This window comes from Diabrotica undecimpunctata, chromosome 8 (genome assembly GCF_040954645.1).
Source record: "Diabrotica undecimpunctata isolate CICGRU chromosome 8, icDiaUnde3, whole genome shotgun sequence".
Taxonomy (NCBI): Eukaryota; Metazoa; Arthropoda; class Insecta; order Coleoptera; family Chrysomelidae; genus Diabrotica; species Diabrotica undecimpunctata.
In genome coordinates, this window is record NC_092810.1 from 27,347,848 (window position 1) to 27,370,512 (window position 22,665).

At 32.9% G+C, this 22,665-nt stretch overlaps 1 protein-coding gene across 1 annotated transcript in view; it reads left to right on the forward strand.

The window, feature by feature from the left end:
- Positions 1 to 11,295: 11,295 nt before the first annotated feature.
- Positions 11,296 to 22,665, forward strand: part of LOC140447328 (juvenile hormone esterase-like) — a 36,148-nt gene continuing 24,778 nt past the window's right edge. The window contains exons 1-4 of the mRNA XM_072539927.1: positions 11,296 to 11,451; positions 14,305 to 14,463; positions 17,442 to 17,567; positions 20,001 to 20,148. Coding sequence (XP_072396028.1) covers positions 11,395 to 11,451; positions 14,305 to 14,463; positions 17,442 to 17,567; positions 20,001 to 20,148 — 490 coding nt within the window. The 5' untranslated portion in view covers positions 11,296 to 11,394. The remainder of the gene's footprint in view (positions 11,452 to 14,304; positions 14,464 to 17,441; positions 17,568 to 20,000; positions 20,149 to 22,665) is intronic.

A 22,665-nucleotide genomic window follows, 5' to 3' on the forward strand; every position in this document is an offset into this window, starting at 1 on the left:
TTTCGGCCGGAAAAAGAGCAGGTACTAAAAGCCGGTAGGTAAATTCGGCCGGAGGTTTTAAGTTGCTTCCTCATCTCATAGGTATTTTCGGCCGCAAATCAAATAAAATAACAGAATGCTTTATATTAAAATATTTCTTTATTTCAATAAAATTATTACATCAACTTATTTCTATAAATTAAGTAAACTATAAATTTTTAAAAAACGTTTTGATGTGATACAGATTTAACGAAATTAATTCTAGAAATATTGTCAGATCGAAGCATATTTACCATGTTTTCGATAAATTTTAGTTTGTTTTTTACTTGTTTGTCTTTAATTTTTGCTGGAATATTTAAATTTTTTATTTTTAAATATGCATCGATCTGACAATCTTTTAATTTTTCTATAAAAATAAATATAGAAGGGTGACTTGAATAAAAACTAGAATTAAAGTGCGAATGGAATGATTCGCAGGCATTTGTGGTTCTTTTAATTGATGGGTTTTCATATGCCCATATATTTGGTGGAAAATGAGATTCTGGCGCTATGTAGTTTTCTAATAAATAGTCTGCGTATTTATCTATAAGTTTATGGTCCGGTTTGTATGACATGAGATCAAATATGAAACAATCTTCAACTTCAGAGGGGTCTAAATAAGTTAGCCCAAAAGTATGAGTAAGCCATTTGCTTTCCTCGCAGTTTTTATCTTTATACATTTGGGTTAACCCTAATGATTGTATTTTCCTATACCACGTCTGGTGCAAGTGGAATCTACAACCATTTAGTTTGGTTTTGGGAAAGACAACTTTTAATGCGTTATGAATTGCGATTTCAAAATCCACAAATACCTCCTTCGGTTCAAAAACAATATTATAAAGTTCAAAAATTTTAGATTTTACCAACAGAAAAAGTCTCATATATGTGTCACTGGTCTTATTGGGCAACAGACAATACAAAAGAGGAACATAATGCCCATTTTCCAGTCCATGGATGGTAAATAACTGATAAAAATATTTTGTACAATAAGAAAATGTGCCATCCATGTAAAAATCTTTCATTTTACATAACCTTATTATATTTGTATGGCAAGAAAAAACAATGATATTATCAGCTGTGCTGTTAATAAACAAAAAATTTTCACCTGTTGTGGTTTTCGGTCCATAACTATCGAGTACAGAATGTACATCGTGAATATCCTTAGGCAGGGCTGGTAAGAGCTTACGGCGGCTGTTGTACAAATTTCTTCTTATTAGACTGACATCTATCGATGACAAATTCTCTGGCAAATGATTTGAAAGAACGCTTTTAATAATTTTTGAAGGTTTCTCCGATATGTCTTCCTCAGCTTTGCGCTTGCATGAAGTCGTCACTATTTTTCTCTCCAACGTAGTTTCATCATACTCGTGGTTGTGGATTAATTCACTTCTAGTAACTGTGTATTCCGCACCAACAGTGTACAGTTTGGCTAAACATCTTAAATTTTTCTTTATACACCTCCAACGTACTTCACCACTTTTTAATACGTCCTGTTTACAAAACTGAAACTTTTCTACAACTAGTAAGTCACAACCGCGTGAACTCTTAATTACTGAAACAGATGCCATCGTATACAAATAATATATTTTATGCTTTCTATCGACTAGTAGCTTCAAGATAAGTTATAATACTGACTAGCTATAATAATTTTATACCTGTTATTTGTGAATTTTATACATTTAAAGGAATAATCTTAAGTAGGTACAACATAGTTATTAGAATAAAGAGATAAGTAAATTAAAGGTATTTCCGACAGGTACACAGGATTAGGTATTTCCAAATAAATACACAATTAATATTTTACAGAAACTATGAAGCGTAATTACCAATATTTTAATCTCATCGTAAACATCAACCCCTCGGCCGAAATTACCCCTGTCATAAATGGTACCCCTTGATTTATGCAGGTAGGCCAAGGGATTACCGGCCGAAATTACGCCCGCCGCTTTAGAACACGCCATAGCTTATGTAAATGAATTTGAGAATTTCGAGAAATTTTATTCAAGTAATAATGACAATAAGTCGCATCAAAATAAAGGCAATTTCAGAAATCAGAATTTCCCTAATCCAAACAGGCAATTTTATAATCCCATGAATAATCAATATTTTCAAACAAATTCTTCTATTCCCCAAAATCCAAACTTTAATACAAATAATAATTATCCCCAAAATTTCCAATGGCCTCGCCAACCTATTAATGTACAGCCTCAACAGCTACCCCCTAAAAGACTCCCAACTAACTCAGAAGTCTTTGGACCTTCCCGAAATACGAATGTTTTCAGACCAAATCGAACTCCCCAACATCGCGCCCCAAAGCCGGAACCGATGAATATTTCCACAAATTCTAGATTGCCTTCAACGTTCAACAGAAGAACAAATAATTTTAATAGAACCTATTTTCAAAATAATGGGCAAAAGCCGAATATTATAGTTGAAGAATTATATAATAATGATTACGATAGACAAGAATGCGAACAGACGCATAGCGACGTCGACGCAGATATCCATTCCGGTGAGCAAGTAGATTTAGATTATTTTCCTCAGAATTTTCAGGAAACCACCTCAGAAAACCAAATAAACTTAATCGAATTAAATTTAACCTCTAATAACCCTTTACCTTACATCACTATTTCTAATCCCCCATTAAAATTATTAATTGATACTGGTAGTACGAAATCAATCTTAAAACCCAGTATTGCTGAACAATTTTATTCAGATTGCATATATTCTTCAAACGTTTCAATTTCTACGTCTCTTGGCATTAAAGATATCAAATACCAAGCAGCCATACCGGCGTTCCAAAAATTTAATCGAAACAACATACTGCACTACATATTATATGACTTTCATGAGTTTTATGATGGCTTGGTCGGGGTTAATGACCTATTATCCATGAAGTTTAACATTGATTTTAATAATAAATGTCTCGTTAGCAGAGACACAATAATCCCTATTAAATTTAGAAAACCATCAGACATAAAGTTTGAAATATCTGTTGGCCCTTATGAGAAGATTAGAAAAGAAGTCCCTGTGACCGTACCGAACGGTGAAATATTAATTGATAAGATAATTTTAGGTGATATGTATGTACCAGAAATGCTAATGATGGTTTAGCTTTAGTAGAATTTGTCAATGAAACTAATAAAAATTTATCTATAACTTTATTAAAACCCATAAACGCTTATCCATACGATTCTAACGTTTATCAATGTTATAAATTTGAATTTTCTAATAGACAAAATAATTATAAAATAGACTCCGATTTAAATGCTCTCGAAACGGAATCGATGGACGTTAATTTAGGTGACATAAATGAAATAATAGATAATGAATTACGCAACTTTGACGACTTACCGCAACTTTCAGAAGGAGACCTTGACTCCTTACTAAATGATGGATCAACTAGTAAAATAAATATTATTTCGGACATACAAGTTCGACCCCCTCTTGAAAATCCCGAAAGAGACGACTCAGACTTAGAAACCTGTCATACCTCTTTAGAAAATCCTATTCTAGGTATACCCATAACCGAAAAAGCCCTAAATACTTATAAAAATCAAATTATATTAACAGGTGGAGAAATAAATAAAATAAAATGCAAAAATGAAAAAATATTTGATAATAATAGATTTTATGTTACTTTACCCCAAAGAAATATTGAAGAAAGTATTTTTAAATTTGTAAAAGAATATATAGATCCCAAAAAGATTTATGCGTTGTACTTTAAAGAAAATATTTTACCAGAAACATTTGTAGTAATAGTTCAGAATTATTTTAAAAATTCCGCTTTTGAATTTGTACATTCCACAAAATTTTTAACTGACATAATAGATACTCAGGAACAGAAAGAAAAATTAGAGTATTATCACATACACAAAAAAGGACATCGCCTTATAAACGAAGTAAAAATTTCCCTAGGATCACATTACTATTGGCCAAAAATGGCAGAAGATATCGACCGATTTATAAATACCTAATTGTGAAACTTGTCTTAAAAACAAATACGATAGAAATCCTCCAATTATAAAATTAAGTCTAACTCCCACTGCATCAAAACCCTTTGAACATATTCATGTAGATGTCTTTAAAATTTCTAACCAATCATATTTAACGATTATAGATTAATTTTCGAGATATGCCCAAGCATATCCCTTACCTAGTGTCAATGGCACCTCCGTAGTGGAAAATTTACTTCTCTTCGTAAGCCACCACGGTTTACCTTATAAAATTACTGCCGACTGTGGAACAGAATTCAAAAATAATGACCTTAAGGATTTTTGTAAACTTCACCATATAGAACTACATTTCACAACTTCTAAAAATAGTAATTCCAACTCCCCCGTAGAAAGGTTTCATTCTACACTAATAGAATGCTTTCGGCTGTCTTAGAGAAGAAAATAAAGAATTAACCCCTAACCAATTAATAAAACATGCTATTCTAAGCTATAATAATTCAATTCATTCCATCACTAAGTTTACCCCATTTGAAATAATAAAAGGACACATTAATAGTCCAGATCCTTTCGACTTGGACGATAACCTTATTTTATCATACTATGTACAAAACCATAAAAAAGCAAGTAAACAGTTATACGAAATAATAAAAAGTAGAAACGAAGAAACAAAAGAAAAAATAATTAATAAATTAAATGAAAATCGAAATGACCCTCCAGATTTCTCCAACCAGGACGTTGCATACGTCAAAACAAAATTGCGCGATAAAAAGGCACCAAAATTTAAAAAGACTGAAGTAGTCCAAGATTCAGGTCTTATCTTACAAACTAATAAAGGAAATTACCATAAAAATATAATCAGAAAACCCAGAGTAAAACAAAAAATATCTTTTCAGGAAAATGAAAATCCGGACAACGTGTTTGCTCCTGATATTCTTGGCACTTCAACGGAGATGTGAAGGAGAAGATGTAAAAATTACTCCTATAACGAATCCTTTGTTACCCATACTATTAGGACCCTGTAAAATTATTTACACTAAGCATACCTTTATACACTATCTAGATTTAAGAGAAGTAACTAAACAGATAACTAGTTTAACTAACCATTTTTATAGCCTTAAGAATAGTCTAATAGTAAGTAATGCTTCTAACCCTATATCTTTTCATAACTTAGCTGAACAAATGACAAAAAGAACCGAATTCTTAATAAAAATTCTCGAAAGAAAATTTGAAAATTTACATCCACATATTCGCTCTAAAAGAGGTTTAATAGATGGAATAGGCAAAATTAATAAATGAGGTTTTGGAACTTTATATTGTTCTGAAGCTATTTTCTTGTGGCATTTTAAATTAATTACTATTTAACTGGGAATAAGCCACAATTAAAGGTTAAAATACGTTTATTGACGTTTCAATTTCCACTTCGGAAATCGTTCTCAAAATACAAACATTAGTAAATTAAACAAATTTTGTTTTTGTTACTTAGTGAAAAATTCTTCTATTAATTTAATTTTATCTGACTCATCTATATTGACAATTCAGACATACATTATACATTTTAAAGTAGACGACTTTAAAATGATATTGCCAATATTGTTGAGTTGCGTTCCTGGGACGACTTTACTTATAAGATAGTTCGTTCGATTACATGAAATCAACTTTAACTTGAGAATATCCGTCAGAAAAGATCATAACATGTAATTCGTCTTTAAAAAGACAAATACATGCCATGATGACAGTAAAATTAAATTAATAGAAGAATTTTTCACTAAGTAACAAAAACAAAATTTGTTTAATTTACTAATGTTTGTATTTTGAGAACGATTTCCGAAGTGGAAATTGAAACGTCAATAAACGTATTTTAACCTTTAATTGTGGCTTATTCCCAGTTAAATAGTAATTAATTTGGAACTTTAGATGCTGACGATGGAGAACGATACGATAAAGCAATTAATATTTTACAATTAAATCAGAAAAATGTAATTAATGAACTTAACCTTCAGTCAACTTTGTACAAAAAGCTTGTTAATCATTATAATCAATCTTTATCAACCTTGTGGCTAAATCAACAAAAATTACAAGACAATATAGAAAAATTTAAATATTCATTAGAAACCAAAATAATCACTTTGGATAATTACATAACTTATCAAAGTATTCTTTACCAGATTAATCTTGATTGCCAAAATTTAATAACATTTATTGACAATATTGAAAATTCGATCGTTTTCTCTAAATTAAATACTCTTCATAATTCAATAATATCTACCCAAGAAATCTCAGAAATGATGTCATATTTATCACATATATACAAAGAAGAACAAATCGCAAAATTTAACAATGTGCTAACATACTATCTGTTTCTCAGTACCCAAGTAACCTTTTACGAATCCAAGCTTATATTCGCTATCCATGTTCCTATATTCAAATCAGAAAATTACGATTTTTTCTATGTTTACCCCGTAATACAAAATCATCAAACATATATTCCTTTATATCCCTACTTGGCAAAAGGAGAAAAATCACTATCGATAAAAGAAGAATGTCCCATCCTCGAAACCAGATACTACTGCCAACAGGACTACACCCAAATAGATACCTGCACCTATAAATTAATTGATGGACCCCAGAGAAATGCTACGCCACTGAAGTAAATCTACAAGAACCCATTATCGAGCACGTCATGGAAAACCAGATCTTAATAATCCCATCCAGTACTGTCAAATTAATCTCAAAATGTGAGTCCAATTCGTTTTTGGAAATAAAAGAACCTTCGTTAATAGAAATCCCGCCAAAATGTGAAATAGAAGTTGGAACCTTAAAATTTTCAAACAATCCACGAATCCAATCTGGAAAAATCATAATATTACCAAAACTAAAAAATTTCTCGACTGAAAAGGTAAATTATCAAGTAACCAATTTGAGCAAAATCGATATGGAAGGACTATACGAAATTAACAGAATTACCAGAAATCTTTCACCAGTAGAAGAAATTGGCTTTCCAACTACACCCATTATCAGCACCGGTTCAGTCATCTTATCTATATTAATACTAATCGTTATAATTTACATCATCACCAGGTACCGGAAGTATTGCAAAAATAAGAGGGTTCCTGACGAAATTCCATTGGAAGAAAGATGTCCTCAAAATTTGGAATCCAAAAATACCTCCGTTATTTTTTCCTCTTACGGATGGAGGAGTTACATGGTACGAAAGTCCGGACCTGGCAGAATTGCAACAAACACCTGCGGCTTACTCTGCAGTTTCCCCAGAAGTTGTCGTATTGTTTCTTTGTAATTTGCATTGTAAAAATTATTATTATTCTTGATCTTGTTCAGTTTAGATGCATTAAAATTGTAGCTTAGAAATAAAAATATTTTTTAAAAACAAATTTCATTTTTTGAAATTTAAATTTCCCGACTCTCCGTTCATTTTAAATTTAAATAAAACTACCACAAAAAACTGTTACAACTGAAGCGTTCAACCTTCAAATCGTTTATATCACCACTAATTGGTGCTGAATCATAGTATTCTGCATTTCTAGTCGTAAGTGACGAATCGAATGATTTTGTAGGTAGTTCTAGCGATATAATTAGGCTACGGTTATATTGGACGCGTACTCTGACGACTAACGAGTCGGACGTACTTGTGCGTAGTCGGACGATAGAAACAAACACGGGCAGATAAATAGGAACGGTTATATCGAATAAGTACTAGCCGTCAGTTTATGCACGTTTACGGACGACTAATTTCAAAATACAAACTTGTTTGTTTTTTTCCTGCGGCAACGTGCGTCTGAAAATGGATCTTAAAAAATTAATTTTGGTTGTATTTCAACGAAAGTCATTATGGGACCAAACTAATAAAGATTATCACAATCGAGATATGGCTCGTAAGATGTGGATATCCCTGGCGAAAGAAATGGGTGAAAACAGTAAGTATATGTAGATATTTGCATTATTTTTAATCTAATATTTATTTAATACATATTAAAGTATATTATACTATTTAGTATCGTCAATAATTAAATTACGTATATGTATTTTATATTTTGAGTGGTTAAAAACGATCATATTGAAATGGACCGGACCCAGCGTTACTATTAAAATAGGTTTTAAAAGCATTTCTAATATCATAATGCTTGTTGATTTGCTCTGTTGTTAATTCTTGATCTATTTGGTTGGTGCGTCCCCATAGTTGCCACTGTTTCTAAAAGTTTGAATTCCTTTATACCTTCCTGGTCAATGACAATATTATGAAGAATACATGTACATTTTACAATTATATCAACTTTGTCGGGGTAAACTTCCATTTCGTTTTTTAATACTCTCCATTTGGACGTTAATATCCCAAAAGCACATTCCACCATTCTTCTCGCTCTTGAAAGTCTATAATTAAATACTTCTTCTTCCTGCAAATCTCTTTTGGGATAGGGTCTCATTAAGTAGGTTTTAAGAGGATATGCTTCATCACCAAGAAGGGCTTACGGAAGTACCAAATTGCTTTGTGGAAGTGCTCTATCTTCTGGCAAATTTAACGACTTATTTTCAGGATGTTGATATAGCGAACTATGTGAAAAAACACCTCAATCGCTTTGTTTTCCAAAAGCCCCAATATCAACGCAGATAAATCTGTACTTTGCATCTGCAACTGCTTGAAGTACTACAGAGGAATATCGTTTATAGTTATAATACATGGATCCTGAATTAGAGGGACATCGTATTCGAATATGTTTGCCATCGATACATCCTATACAATTCCGAAAATTCCATTTATTCAAAAAATCATTGGAAATGGATCGAAACATGTCTTCTGTTGGAAAAGACATAAATGTCGTTCATAAAAAGTTTCCCATATGATAGTGCACGTTTCGTAAACAATTAATCTTATAGTTGTTTGAGACATTCTGAATGAGAACGCCAAAGAGCGAAAAGCGAGTCCAGTGGAAAGATATCTAAAACAACAAACAAAATGAATTAATTATTTTAAGACAATAATTATTGATAATTGTTATTATAATTATAGATAATTGTTTTAGATAATAATTATTGGCGCACACACACTTTGAAGATGAATTTTAACTTATTAATTTTGTTTCAATTCAACGTAATACGTATTTAATTTTTCATTTTCTAAAACATACTATTTACTTCTTGACTTTTAGGTGATGTGCTCAAATCGAAATGGCGAGGATTAAGAGATAACTTTAGAAAAGAACTAGCAAAAACAAATTAAGCGCGATCCGGAGATTCTGGTGAAATTAATAACATCAAAATGGCCTTATTTCACAATGATGCTTTTCCTAAAAGACAACATGACCCAAAGTAATGCTACAGGAAATATTCCTCCTCTCAATAACCAAGAAAATTTATATGATGAAAACACTACGCCAGATATAATCTCTGAATCTGATTATGATAGAAATCATAATTCTGAATTAAATTCAGATCCAGAATTAAATACTGAAATTATTTTCACTACGACACCCAAGGCTGCTAAAATAGCTCATACAGATAAGGAAACAGGGTACAAAGGAAAAAAAGCTAAATCTTTGGTGAATGAAAAAATGGTAGCTATAGAAGAAGAAAAACTTACAAAGCATACAAAGAAAAGTGTAAGGAAAGGACAAAGGAAGAAGATAGTGACTTCCATTTCTTCATGAGTCTGATGCCGTACATGAAAAAAATACCCGAAGACCAAAAATTGTCAGTACGAATAAAAATACAACAAGTTCCTTTGGAAGCCCAGCAACGTGCTCAGTATGTCTGGCCAAGAACTACTGCAGTGGATCAAGAAGCCCAGCCACGTGCTCAGTGTGTCTGGACAAGAACTACTACAGTGGATCAAGAAATCGATCAAAGCAGGTATCAAGTGGAAATACCTTCAGATTCATCAGAAAACGAAGTAGGATGTCCAGGCGTGTGAGAATATTTGCATAATTTTCAGTAGTGTAATGACTTTTTTAGTTTATTTTAGTTTTTGTATCCTAACTTCATAAAAAGTATTTATTTTTTAAGTTTGTATGAAAAATAAATTTAGTTTAATAAATAATTTCATAAGTAATGACTTACCTTAATGTTAATGCCAGTTTTTCTGCTGGTTGAATACACTTTCTAAAGTTCGACTGTTTTTCCAGTCTTTCGGAAATAGGAGACAAAATATAATTAAATGTTTCAGGTAAGATTCGAAAATATTCAAAAAACTTCTGTGGTTGGCGTAACAAATCATTCCATTTTAAGTGAAACTTGCCATTTTCTTCTCTATTTCTATATATATCATTAACCCATACTCTTGAGTTTTCTAACATCAAAAGACGTAAAAAATTATTTTCTAATAAATATTCTTCATCCTTGGCCATGTTTTCTGAACACATAGTCGCAGTTAAACGCTTGCAATCCGACCACCTAGTCGCACTACCAATGTCGTCCGTTTATGTCCGACTGAATGGTCGTCAGACTACGCGTCCAATATAACCGTAGCCTTAGTCTGGAAGAAGTACCACCTTCTACTACGTAGTACGTAAAGTAGGTGGATCTATAATAATACAATAAACATCTGTAGTACTGGTTAAATAAATTTATTCAATACAAGATATTCTTATCATGCGGTGGTATATATTTTTTAGGGTTCATGTTCGTATGCATACGGTTATGTCAAAAGTTAGTGCTCTTACCAGCCTTAATTTTGTGTCCACTGTTATGGTCGAGTTTTTACAAACTGTTGCCAGTTTAATTATAGTTGTTTTAGCAATATAAATTCATTTAATGTGTTGCACATTATTCTGTGTACTGCCCACTTTATATCATAATTTTTGTCTCACTCTTATTGAGCTGTAGACCAATAGGTTATTTAGGAATCAGCGACTTCCTCCACTGCGCCACCCTTCTCACCTCGTCTCATTCCTCTTGCCACACCATTATGCACCTCTCCTTTTCGTCTTTTTTTTTAATCTTTCGATATCTTGGGCAATAGAAACTTTTTTAGTCTTTCGTGTAATACATGAACTGTGGAGAGATAGCCACCTGGCTAATGTTTATTATTTTTATTACTCTTCAAAGAAATATTTCAGATACAGCTGACAATGACACATCATAATAATTCCATTAAGATTAATAATAACATTCTACTTGATTTCTTTTATCATTTTTTATGTTATAAAAATTTCGCATTCACAGGTGTTTGCACTTAAGAAGTAAAATTTATGCTAAGTTTAATACATAACATAAATAATACTACTACAAAAATATAATCTATTATTTTTCACTTCAAGATAATTATTCACAACAGGTTAATATGATTTATATGTTTTATTGATTAAAGAAGTTATCTGTGTTCGAATTTTATTGAGATAACAGTCGAAAAACAGGTATAAAAGTGGATTTGTGTATACATTTTGTGTCTCTATGTTTACAAAATTAAACCATGGCTCATCTAAAATTGCTATTTTTTTGTGGTATTATATATTTTGCCAAAACAGGGGTAAGTATAGTTTTTTGTCTTTAAGTCTATATTTTATCTTTGCTTTTATACAAAAAATGTAAAGCAGACAAGTCCATAAAAAAAGGCTTAAACACGATGTAAAAATAGCTTTAGAAGCGCTGAAGTAATCTCTAGGCTAGTATGAAAATGCCAAGAAAAACTAACAGACACTGAGAAAGTATACCTAATCAAGCACATGGAAAAATACATATTTGAAGGTCATGAGGTAGTCATGGTTGAAGTACTGCAAATAACTAGCAAGATCATCTCAAAATCATAACAAGCTTTCTTAGTAGACATGCAATAGTCAAGGAACACCTGCAATGAGACTCTTTAATGTCGACTCTGTTGCAGAAAACCAGAAATATTCAACCATTTTTTGCAGGACTGTGAGGTACTACATCGCAAGCTATTATTACTTAGCACGCTTAACATAGGAGACATTACCAAAGGACTCCAAGTTGGTACAGGATTCCAAAATTCTGAAGCGGATATCATAAATAAATGGAAGATGTACAATAAACCAATTGGTAAATTACAACAGATCGCTTAAAAAAAGAAACTATATCAATAACAACATGAAGAAAAAATCGGAAAAAATTTAAGCAGTTTCCAAAAATGCTTTCAAATAACACAATTAAATATTGCCCATATTAGGAAACTGTTTTTACTGACTTCCGATTGCAGTTTGAACCTTTTCTAAACTATAATATTAAAAATATGTGTCCATTGGGAAGATTTAAAAAAAATAGGCAACCATCCATCTCTTCACCCGTTCGCCTCAATACCTTTGTATTGGGCATTACGTCTGTCCAGTCACTGTGTACAGTCACATTTCTAAAGCCTTTAAATTTTAATAGATGCTGCTGTTAACGTCCATCCTTCTACTTCGTAAAGTATAGTAGTGCAGGGAGTTCGTACCATTTCGTAGCTCGCCATAGGATGCCAACGCTTAGGTTGCGGTTGCTTAAGAGCTTTCTCATTTTTATTAATCTAGATATTGCTATTTTAATTTGGATCTTAGTCTTTACGTCAGGATTCCACTTATAATTTACTGTGTATCCTAGATATTTGAATCGGTGTATAATTCTTTCTTATACTCTTTTAATATTTTCGATTTCAATATGCAGGTCGATATTTTAAATATTCTTTTTACTTATTTGCATCCAATTGTAGGTAGGCAGCAGCTCTTGGTCTTCATTCCAGTGTCCGCTATGTTCATCTGATATCTATCATTCAAGCCAAGTGACCTGCCCAGTTCCACTTCAGTGTTGCTATTCTCTCTACAGCATTAGCCACTCCTGATCTTCGTCATAGCTGGCAGTTTGGGATCTTGTCTCGCAGTAAAACGCTCAGCATAGCATGCTCCATCCCCTTTGAGCCACACGCATATTTTTCACTGTTCTCCTTGTCATAGTCAACGTTTTCGCTCCTAAGTCAATACTGGCAAAACACACGGATTAAAGGTTTTTCGTTTAAGACATATTGGTATGTCGGACGATTTGAAAATGTAGTTCAACTTGCCGAAGGATACCCAAGTTAGTCTTATACGACGAAGAGGCTCAACGGTTTGGTTATCTTTTTCTATACGAATCTCGTGACCTTGGTATTTATGGGCCATTACCTGGTCTATGGATCTTCTTCCTACGCATATGCTTTCGCTGACTACAAGATTTGTTATCATTTGGGTTTTACATATATTTATTTTCAATCCAACTTCTAGCGAGAAAAGGTATAGCTGATTTAAAAGTTCTTTGGCATCATCTATTCTATCAGCTTTTAGCACAATATCATCTGCGAACCTCAGGTAGCTAAGCTTTTCTCCATTTATGTTGATACCATGCTCGTTCAGATATGCCTTCTTACAAGTATGATCTAAAAGCTTCGTGAATAGCTTTGGAGAGACGGTGTCTCCTTGCCGTAGTTCTCGCTGTATACAGAATTTTCAGCCAGTCAGTTTTCCCTTTACATATTTATATATTCCGAAAGCGTAGTGAATAGTTTCGATGATATGGTGTGCCCCTGATGTACTCCACGTTGTATCAGGAATTTCTGATATTTGTCGATTACCCATTCTAACACTAGCTGTTGCGCTTTTTAGTATGTGTTTAATTATATTTATATACCGATAGTCTTTTCATAGCCTACAAATTAAAGCTACTGGTTTATTATATTCAGTACATTTTTCTAAAAGGTTATATTAGCAATAGGTGATCGTTTGCTCCGAAGCATAACCGGTTTAGGGCTTTGTAATTGGAGCTTGTCTTTAGGTCTCCGCTAAAAAATTGCCTCTTCACCAATAATAAGATGAGGCAATAGTTTTATATTAAGCACTCTGTTTAATTTTGCCAGGGTAGTTCTGGTAAAGGAACCAAATTACTACACATAGATATAAGAACAATGTCTTAGGGAAATATATACAAAGTAAAAAGTTCCCATTTTATATTTTTATATGAGTAATGTGTATATTCACTACATTTTTTTGATATTTTTTATTTATTAAAAAACGAAAAACACTCAAAACAGGAAGAATACGTCAATCACCAATCTACAAGGACAACAACATACAATAAAAACATCAGTAAAAGAAGCGAAGGGTTATTTTTTCTTTTTTCGTACTCACATTTTAAAAAAAATAATGTATACAAGAAATTTTAGTAAATGAAGTATCGTAAAACGATTATTTTGTAATTTCTTATCTTAATTTATTTTTGAACATCTTTTTACTTGCTTGTGTCAAATTAAAAATATATTTCCAATCTATTAGCGGTATTCTTAATAGTAATAAAAATATATATAGTAAAAATTACCAACTTATAATCATATTTATCATAATTTTTTTGTTATTTGTAGGTAACTTCACCTGTATCTACTACCGATGATTTAATAGTTACATTATCTTCAGGAAGTAAAGTACGAGGGCATGTCCTTCAAAGTTTTGAAGGGAATGACTTCCAGGCTTTTGAAAGTATACCATATGCAGAACCTCCCACTGGCAAGAATAGGTTTCAGGTAAAATATAACAGATTGATAATAAACACTAGTTCTTCTCTCTTATAAACACTAGGTCCTGACCACCCGGAAAGAGTGACCACATCGTGATGTTATGTAAGGTCTGTTCCAAATCGCCCAAAAACCAAACCATACAATGTACGGTAACGCTTTTACGTAATAGATAAAATGCGTTCCAACTGAAAATGGACCGTTTATCGTACCGTTCCTTTGGCGCTCCAACTCAACTTGTGATCGTTCAACGTACGGTTTCGAAACCGTTATTTCAGTACGCGGGCACAATCCATGATACAATGAAAAGACATGTCCTTTTTCCTGGACTGTTCTTTCATTGTATCATGAATCATGGGCACAATCTATTACCGTTTGGACTGACCTGCGCATTTAAAAATTCTCATGTTTCAATTCTTCGTTTAGTTGGTCCGTTGGTGGTTTTATTTTAATTTTCAAGTGAGAAAGTATTTCAGAACTATTTTTATAGTATTTATTGTTAACATTACATACAAAATTTACAGGAGTGGAAATGAAACTTTTTTGTCTGATTTCAAATATTATTTTTTTCTTCAATTGGATCATTTTTTTTCTTAAGTTATATTGTTTTTTCTTTCAATTATATCATTTCTTAGTTTGATTTGTTGAAGTTTTTTTCTTTCCGATCGTTCATTATAATAACTCACTCTGTCAATTCTAATTTTTTCTAATTCAGGTGTCCTTTTTGACAGGTGTGTTTGGTGTTAATATAAATTTTTATTTCTAAAAATTTTTTCAATTTTCTTCTCACACTCAAAATTTATTTACGGCCTTTACTTACAACTGTGCACATTAGTATAAAATATAAATATTCATATTCAATAACAAACTTACCCGTTTTGTTTTGATTATCTACAAATTTCTTGTAATTCCTTTTAAGCACCCTCCAAATATTTAAACAATTATTGGGTGTTACTTTGATATTACCATTATCATTGAAATGTTGGACTATTTTCAGTCACAGTAATTTGGTACTAAAGTTTGCGTTTGTATTTGATACATAAATCTAATAATAATTTGGAATCGTTTTCGCTCCATTTACAATCAAACTTGATGTTTGTGTTTTGTGCAGATGGTCTTGGCGTGGATGGATCAAAAATTATAAATCTGCAATTTACAATAACACAATATTATTTTATTGTGTTTTAGTATGCATTTAAAAGACTAACATGGCAACAAAAAGGAATATCCATCGATGGAGAAAGATTAAACCATCTACGTTTTGCGGACGATATCGTGCTTCTGTCCCCGATAATCTGGGAGAGATCAAAGACTTGCTCCAAGAACTGAATGACATACTACAAGAAACTGGGCTGGAGATAAATTTCGAGAAAACCAAAATGATGACCAATATGGTTCCCAGCGAAGAGATACAGATCAATAACAACAAGGTAGAATTAATCGATAAATACACATACTTGGGTCATGAAATTAGAATAACCAGAGACAACCAAACCTGCGAGCTAAATAGACGAATCACGTTGGGATGGGCGGCATATGGAAGGATGAGAGACATTTTTAAAACAAATACCCCAATTCACCTGAAAAGGAAGGCATTTAACCAATGCATCTTACCAGTCTTGACCTACGGAGCAGAGACCCTAACTTTAACGAAAGCTACTGCCGAAAAACTGAGGGTAACACAAAGGCGAATGGAGAGAACAATGCTGGGCCTGACCTTGAAAGATTGCGTAAGAAATGAGGAGATACGCCGACGAACTGGCGTGGACGATATTATACTGCGAATCAATAAACAAAAGTGGAGGTGGGCTGGACATGTTGCTAGAATGGAAGACGGAAGATGGACGAAGAGATTATTGGAGTGGAGACCAAGAGCCGACAAGCGAAGTTGAGGCAGACCACCCACCCGATGGTCCGACGACCTAAGGATAATAGAAACAAACTGGATTGCAGCAGCTAGAAATAGAGAGAACTGGAGACGTTTGGAGGAGGCCTATATTCAACAATGGATGTGAAAATGGGGCTGGATGATGATGATGATGAATATTATTTTAACTAACAAATATTATACCTTTTCCAAATTTTACTTATTCAGTAATACATTATTATCCATTTTTGAAATTATTTAAGTAAGAAAAATCAAAGAAATCAGGTACGTGTTTACTATCTCTGGTTAAAATTTAGAAAGAGAGTCAAGTGACAAACAAACAAATAAATAACCAATTTTTCTTCTTTGTTTTTTTCTCTGTTTTAAACGAATGGCCAGAATTCAAACAAATAACCAGTCCTTAGGTCAGTGTCAAAATCCGTTCCAACACGTCTCCCCTTCGCATCGTAAGCGATGTTATGTTCATCTTCTTAGTTTTTCTTGCTGTTTTGTCAATATATTACGTTCCTTATCTCTTCAGATCTAACGATATCTTTATACATATAGTTTTAAAAATATTACTGATCAAATGTGAAATCTGTTAACAAATTTCTTTAGTAAAATTAAAAACTATAAATCCTTGCAGTTTTAATGCAGAAACATAGCACTTTCCTAATCCGGTTCGCACAGGAAAACAACATTTCTTAAGTAGAAGAGCTACCAATTAAATTTAATTTTCGGCTAGATATTTTTATAATAGAAGTAGACCACTGCAATTTTTCCAAAACTCTAAAATATCCACGTTTGGTTGAATCTTTCGTCGTTAGTATTTCAATATCGATCTAATGAATATCCTCTTCGGCTAATGAATCATTAAACTCCAAGATCATTGTTGAAGATGATGTGAATGTGGAGTTTATGAAGGCAAAGGGTGTATTAAGTCGTCCGCCCACGTTTTGGACTGTTTTGATCCTGATGGTATCTGTTAAATTGAAATTCTAAAATTGTTTCTAGAATAGCTTTTGCTGATTACTTATCTAAATTTGGATTTAGAATAGAACACCTCAACCTTTACAATTAGCTAGATAAAAAATATTAATAACATGTTTTTATTTTTTAGCCGCCTATACCAAAAACACCATGGGAAGGAGTATTTAATGCAACTTATAACAATAAAACTTGCCCTCAGTTTGGTTATGGTATATCTGAAGAGGACTGCCTTATTTTAAATGTGTATAGACCAGTGGTAAGTTATTGTAATTTATATAGTAAAAATTTCACCAATTACGCTCCTGTAAAATTAAAGTGTTATTTTATATTTCAATTAAAGACTCAGTATTAAATGCACATGACGCTTTTGCAAATAAACACCTTAGTTGTATTATTTGGCGTATAGTCTCCTAATAAAAACAAGAACAAGTCAAAACTCAAGCCGATATGACAAACTAAAAGAAGAAAACTTGACAGCCGCTTTGTTAAATTGGCCAATGGAAGTGCGGCAGCCATTTTGGGAGTGTTTGCAGCTTACAACTCACTTGCGATGGTGTCACATCTGGCGGAAATCACCAAAGAAAGCTAGATATGTTCTGAAATACATTCCCAAAGCTTGGAGAATCGCCCTGTAAAATCTGGTAACGAAACATGTCACCCTGGCGGAATTTTTAGACATAAAAGGTGCATTTGATAATACCTATATCAATAGGTATTCTTATATCAACAATAGGTTCTTACATCAATAGGTATACATACTTCAGTTGGATAACTGAAGATCTAGATCCAGACATAGAGATACGTAGCAGGATTGAGCAAGCCAGAACAGTATTTACTAATATGAGAACCTTGCTAAGCAACAGCAGCCTTAACTTAACTCTTCGATATGGCTTTGTAAAATGTTACATTTACTTACTTACTTACTCCGTGGCGTTACAACCCTTCGTGGGTTTTAGCCGACTTGACAACATGCCTCCACTGTTTTCTGTCTTAAGCAACCTCCATCCAATTCTCCACGCTTATAGTGCTTAGGTCTCCTGCTATATTATCTCGCCACCGGAGACAAGGGCGTCCGCGTGGTCTCCTTCCAGTTGGAACTTCCTCCCACACCAGTCTTACTGTTCGTTCATCAGAATGTCTTCTGAGGTGTCCTGCCATTGGAGTCGTTTGGACTTTATTTCTTTTATGATGTTGGCATCTGGGTAAAGTTCTTCGAGCTCTTTGTTAGTTCTTATCCTGATGCTTCATCCAGCACAGGGCCAAAGATCTTCCTTAGGATTTTTCTTTCCCAAACACATAGTCTCTCTTCTTTTGCCTTTGTTATCGTCCACGTTTCGCTTCCATACATTACAACGGGTTTTATAAACCTGTATCTTCGTACGTCTTGTTAGTTGTTTCGATTTTATACCGTTTTGGAGGGCAAAAGACATCTGTTGCCGGCCTGGATCCTGTTGTTTACTTCTTGTGATCTGTTATTGTCTTCAGTTATTGTTGTTCCAAGATACTTGAATTCTCTAATGCGTTCAAAGTTAAAGTCATCGATGGTTACATTTACTCCATACTGCTATATGGTGTAGAAACCTGGACCATAAAGACCAATGTGATGAACCGATTCTTTGAAATGTGGGTATTTAGAAGACTACTTAAAATTCCCTGGACAGATCACACAATAAATGTTGGAGTAATAAATCGAATGGACAGAGAACGAGAATTGCTGCCAATAATAAAAAGAAGAAAAACTGCTTATCTGTGTCATATATTTCGAAATTGCAAGTACCAGTTCTTAAAGCTTAGTATGGAAGGGAAGATAGAAGGAAAACGGGGCATTGGAAGAAAGAAATACTCATGGCTTAAGAACAAAAGGGATTGGACAAACCTCGATGCCCATAGGGCACCATAAGAAGAAGATATCAATACATAGTGCACTGGTGAGAAAGAAAATCAACAACACAATAGGCAAGTGGATTGTTTAGATCCTTCAGAATAAAACAATATACACAGATACGTATGAAGGTGTCAATAACCTGAGGAAGTAATGGGTTCCCTTAAGAGAAAGTATTGTCACTAACAATATGAAATATAGTCATTGATAACTTGCTTCATGGGCTTAGCAGCTAATGAATTTGGATCCAGCGTTTTGCAGACGATATTGTAATAGGCTAATATTTCCAGTACTGTTGCGAATCAGATTTGATATTCCCTTCATTATATAGAGAATTGGTGTCTAAAAGAGAACTTCTTTGTGGACACTTTTAAATTAAACTAGTAACATTTACTAAGAAGAGGTCAAGTATTTAGGAATACTAGAAAGAAACTAAAAAGAACCAATGAGGTTAAGTATTTAAGGGTAAACCAAAATTCCAAATTCCATATTAACCACATAACCAACAAGGTTCCTCGAATCTTCTAAAACTATAGTCAAGTTATAACTAAAACCTGGGGCCTAAAACCAAAGGTAATCTATTGGTAGTCTTAAATTTACTTTGGAAATTTTCTTCTTTCTCTGGGATATTTGGTAAGTTTCTAGATAATGCTGGAATATCCCCGAACATGTATAAATCCCGCGAAGGATTTATAACATGATAAATATCATCTAGTAACTTTATATCAGCCAATAAACCACAATCAAGGTTTTATTTCAATCTGGATCTTTGTTTGTTACTCACACTAATTCTGTTATATTTTTTAGAAATCTAGCAGTAAAGAGTTATTACCTGTATTTTTCTGGATTTACGGAGGAAGTTTCACCAGTGGACTTGCTAGTATTTATGATCCCAAATTTTTAATTGATTATGATATTATAATTGTAACAATTAACTATAGGGTAGGAGTTTTAGGTAAGCATGTATTTAAATGTATTAAAATAGATATAGAATAGATTAGAAATTGATATTAAAAATATTTATCATAAGTCAACCGTTTCAAGTTGATTTTGTGGAAGCCAGTTTAGTACTGCTGAAGGCATGATTGATGGAAAATTTCGGTGACATTTCTTTTAGTCACGAACTCGACAGCTATAGATCATTAACCCAGGCTGTAGGTGAAAAAGTGTGTAGCAATTACTGAGTGTTTGAAACAACCCTGTTTTATTAAAGGCGATGTCAGGATCAACTCGTGATTCGTGTACTTCTGGATTCATAGAGGAGTATGGTTCATTATATGACTCCAAATTGTTGATCGCTTATGATATTGTAATTAATTAACTATAGGATGGGAGCTTTAGATAAATATTCACTTAGAGATATAAAATTAGAACAATCCCATTCAAAAATGATAATGTGACGCTGAGTTCTAGCTACGTTAACCCAACCGATTCTTTATGTTGCACTCTCCAAAAGAGGGTACTTTTATATTTTATTGAATATTCTTACACTTGAATACTTACAAAGTTAACCGAGATCAGGTCGGACAAAGTTGCGTTACTACATTTGCACGGTGTTAGCAATTAATAACTATCTTTTACTCTAGCAATGTGTCCACTTCCATTTAATTTTAGCTATCTGTTTTTAATGACCTATACACCACCTCTACGAATTTTGTCATTTATAACCCTATCTGTCAACGCTATGGCCAACAATGATCTTTCCACTTACTTTTCGTGCATATGTCCTTGTTAGACTAAGTGTTTCTTCGCCATATATAAGAACAGGCAGGACACATTGATCAAAGGTTCTTCTTTTTAAGCTAATATGTATATCACATTTAAAAATATCACGCATTCTTCTATATGCTGTCCACCACAGAGTTATTCTTCTTAGCAGCTTAGCAGTTTGATTATAACTCGTGGATTATCTGAACGGCCATGATATATATATATATATATATATATATATATATATATATATATATATATATATATAGAGATATATATATATATATATATATATATATATATATATATAAATATATATATATATATATAAATATATATATATATATATATAAATATATATATATATATATATATAAATATATATATATATATATATATATATATATATATACAATCAACACAGTTTATTAGGGCTGCAGTCAGTAGGTTTGGCCGGGATGTTATAGAAACACTCTTTTGACTTTTGGTCGAGCTTTCGAAATTCTTTTATTCCTTCTTCAAGACACTGTAATTAGAAGAAAGTGTAAATATTTACAACATATCTCAAATTGTCATTACAACTTACTAGTCGTTGAGATTATTTGTGTAAAGCTACGACACTCAACGTTAAAAACACACATATAAAATATAACATGTAAAATAATGGACAAAATACATTTTAAAATTTAGTTGGAAGTTAAAACTTTGTTAGTGACATCTTTTAATGGTGTGTTCTGACTGATCCATAGAGAACAGAAAAAAAAACAAAAATAGTGTGATTAAAAGGTAATTAGGAGTTCTTGCTACACACGACGCAAAAGTCTAAGGATATTTTAATAATTTGACAATACCAATGACAGAAATTTCATGGCCATATAAATTTGCTTGTACTATAATTGTTGATACAGACAGTCACTTCTTATCAAAAAAAAATTGTAAAACTGATAGCAATACGTATTTTAGAATGTTTTTTATAAGGGACAAAAAAATCGACATTTTTATGTTTTGTTTATTTTTAATTTTAGTCACTTTATACCATTCTTGCTTAATAGGTGAGTTAAAGATATTGTCTTTTTGCCATGCAACGACAACATTTAACGTTGGACGAGATGAATAGAGCCGTGGGTCTCCTTTAAGCTGGTATGCGACAAACTCAAGTTGCTGACCAGAAGGGTGACTCCCAAAGCGTCGCAAGTCATTTGTGGTGTCAGTCTAGAGACATTGGGAGTCCAGCCGAGCAACATCCAGGACGTGGTCGCTCTACAACCGTCGCTCAAGACCGATATTTAATTTTAAATGCCAGAAGGCAGCCAACAATCACAGCACCCGAGCTGGTTAATGAATTACAGCTTGCACATAATGTAACAATTAGCAGCAGTACTGTAAGGAATCGTCTCTATGAAGCCAATCTTCGTAGTCGGCGACCACTGAGATGTCCACCTCTATCTAAAGGCAATCGCGCTGCAAGAGTAATCTGGTGTCAAGAGTTTCAGAATTGGACTGACAATGACTGGGCCACAGTTTTGTTTAGAGACTAGTCTAGATATTGATTTCATTCAGATTCCCGTCGGACAAGAGTTTGAAGACGACCCGGAAATGGAAAACGATTACGACATCTTCAAGAAGTGTATACATACAGAGGTGGTACATTAATGTTATGGGGCGGAATCATGATTGACGGAAGAACTGACCTCATTTTCCCACGTGGCTTTCTCACGTGACATCTCAAGTCAGAAATATTTGGACACTATTCTTGAACCTG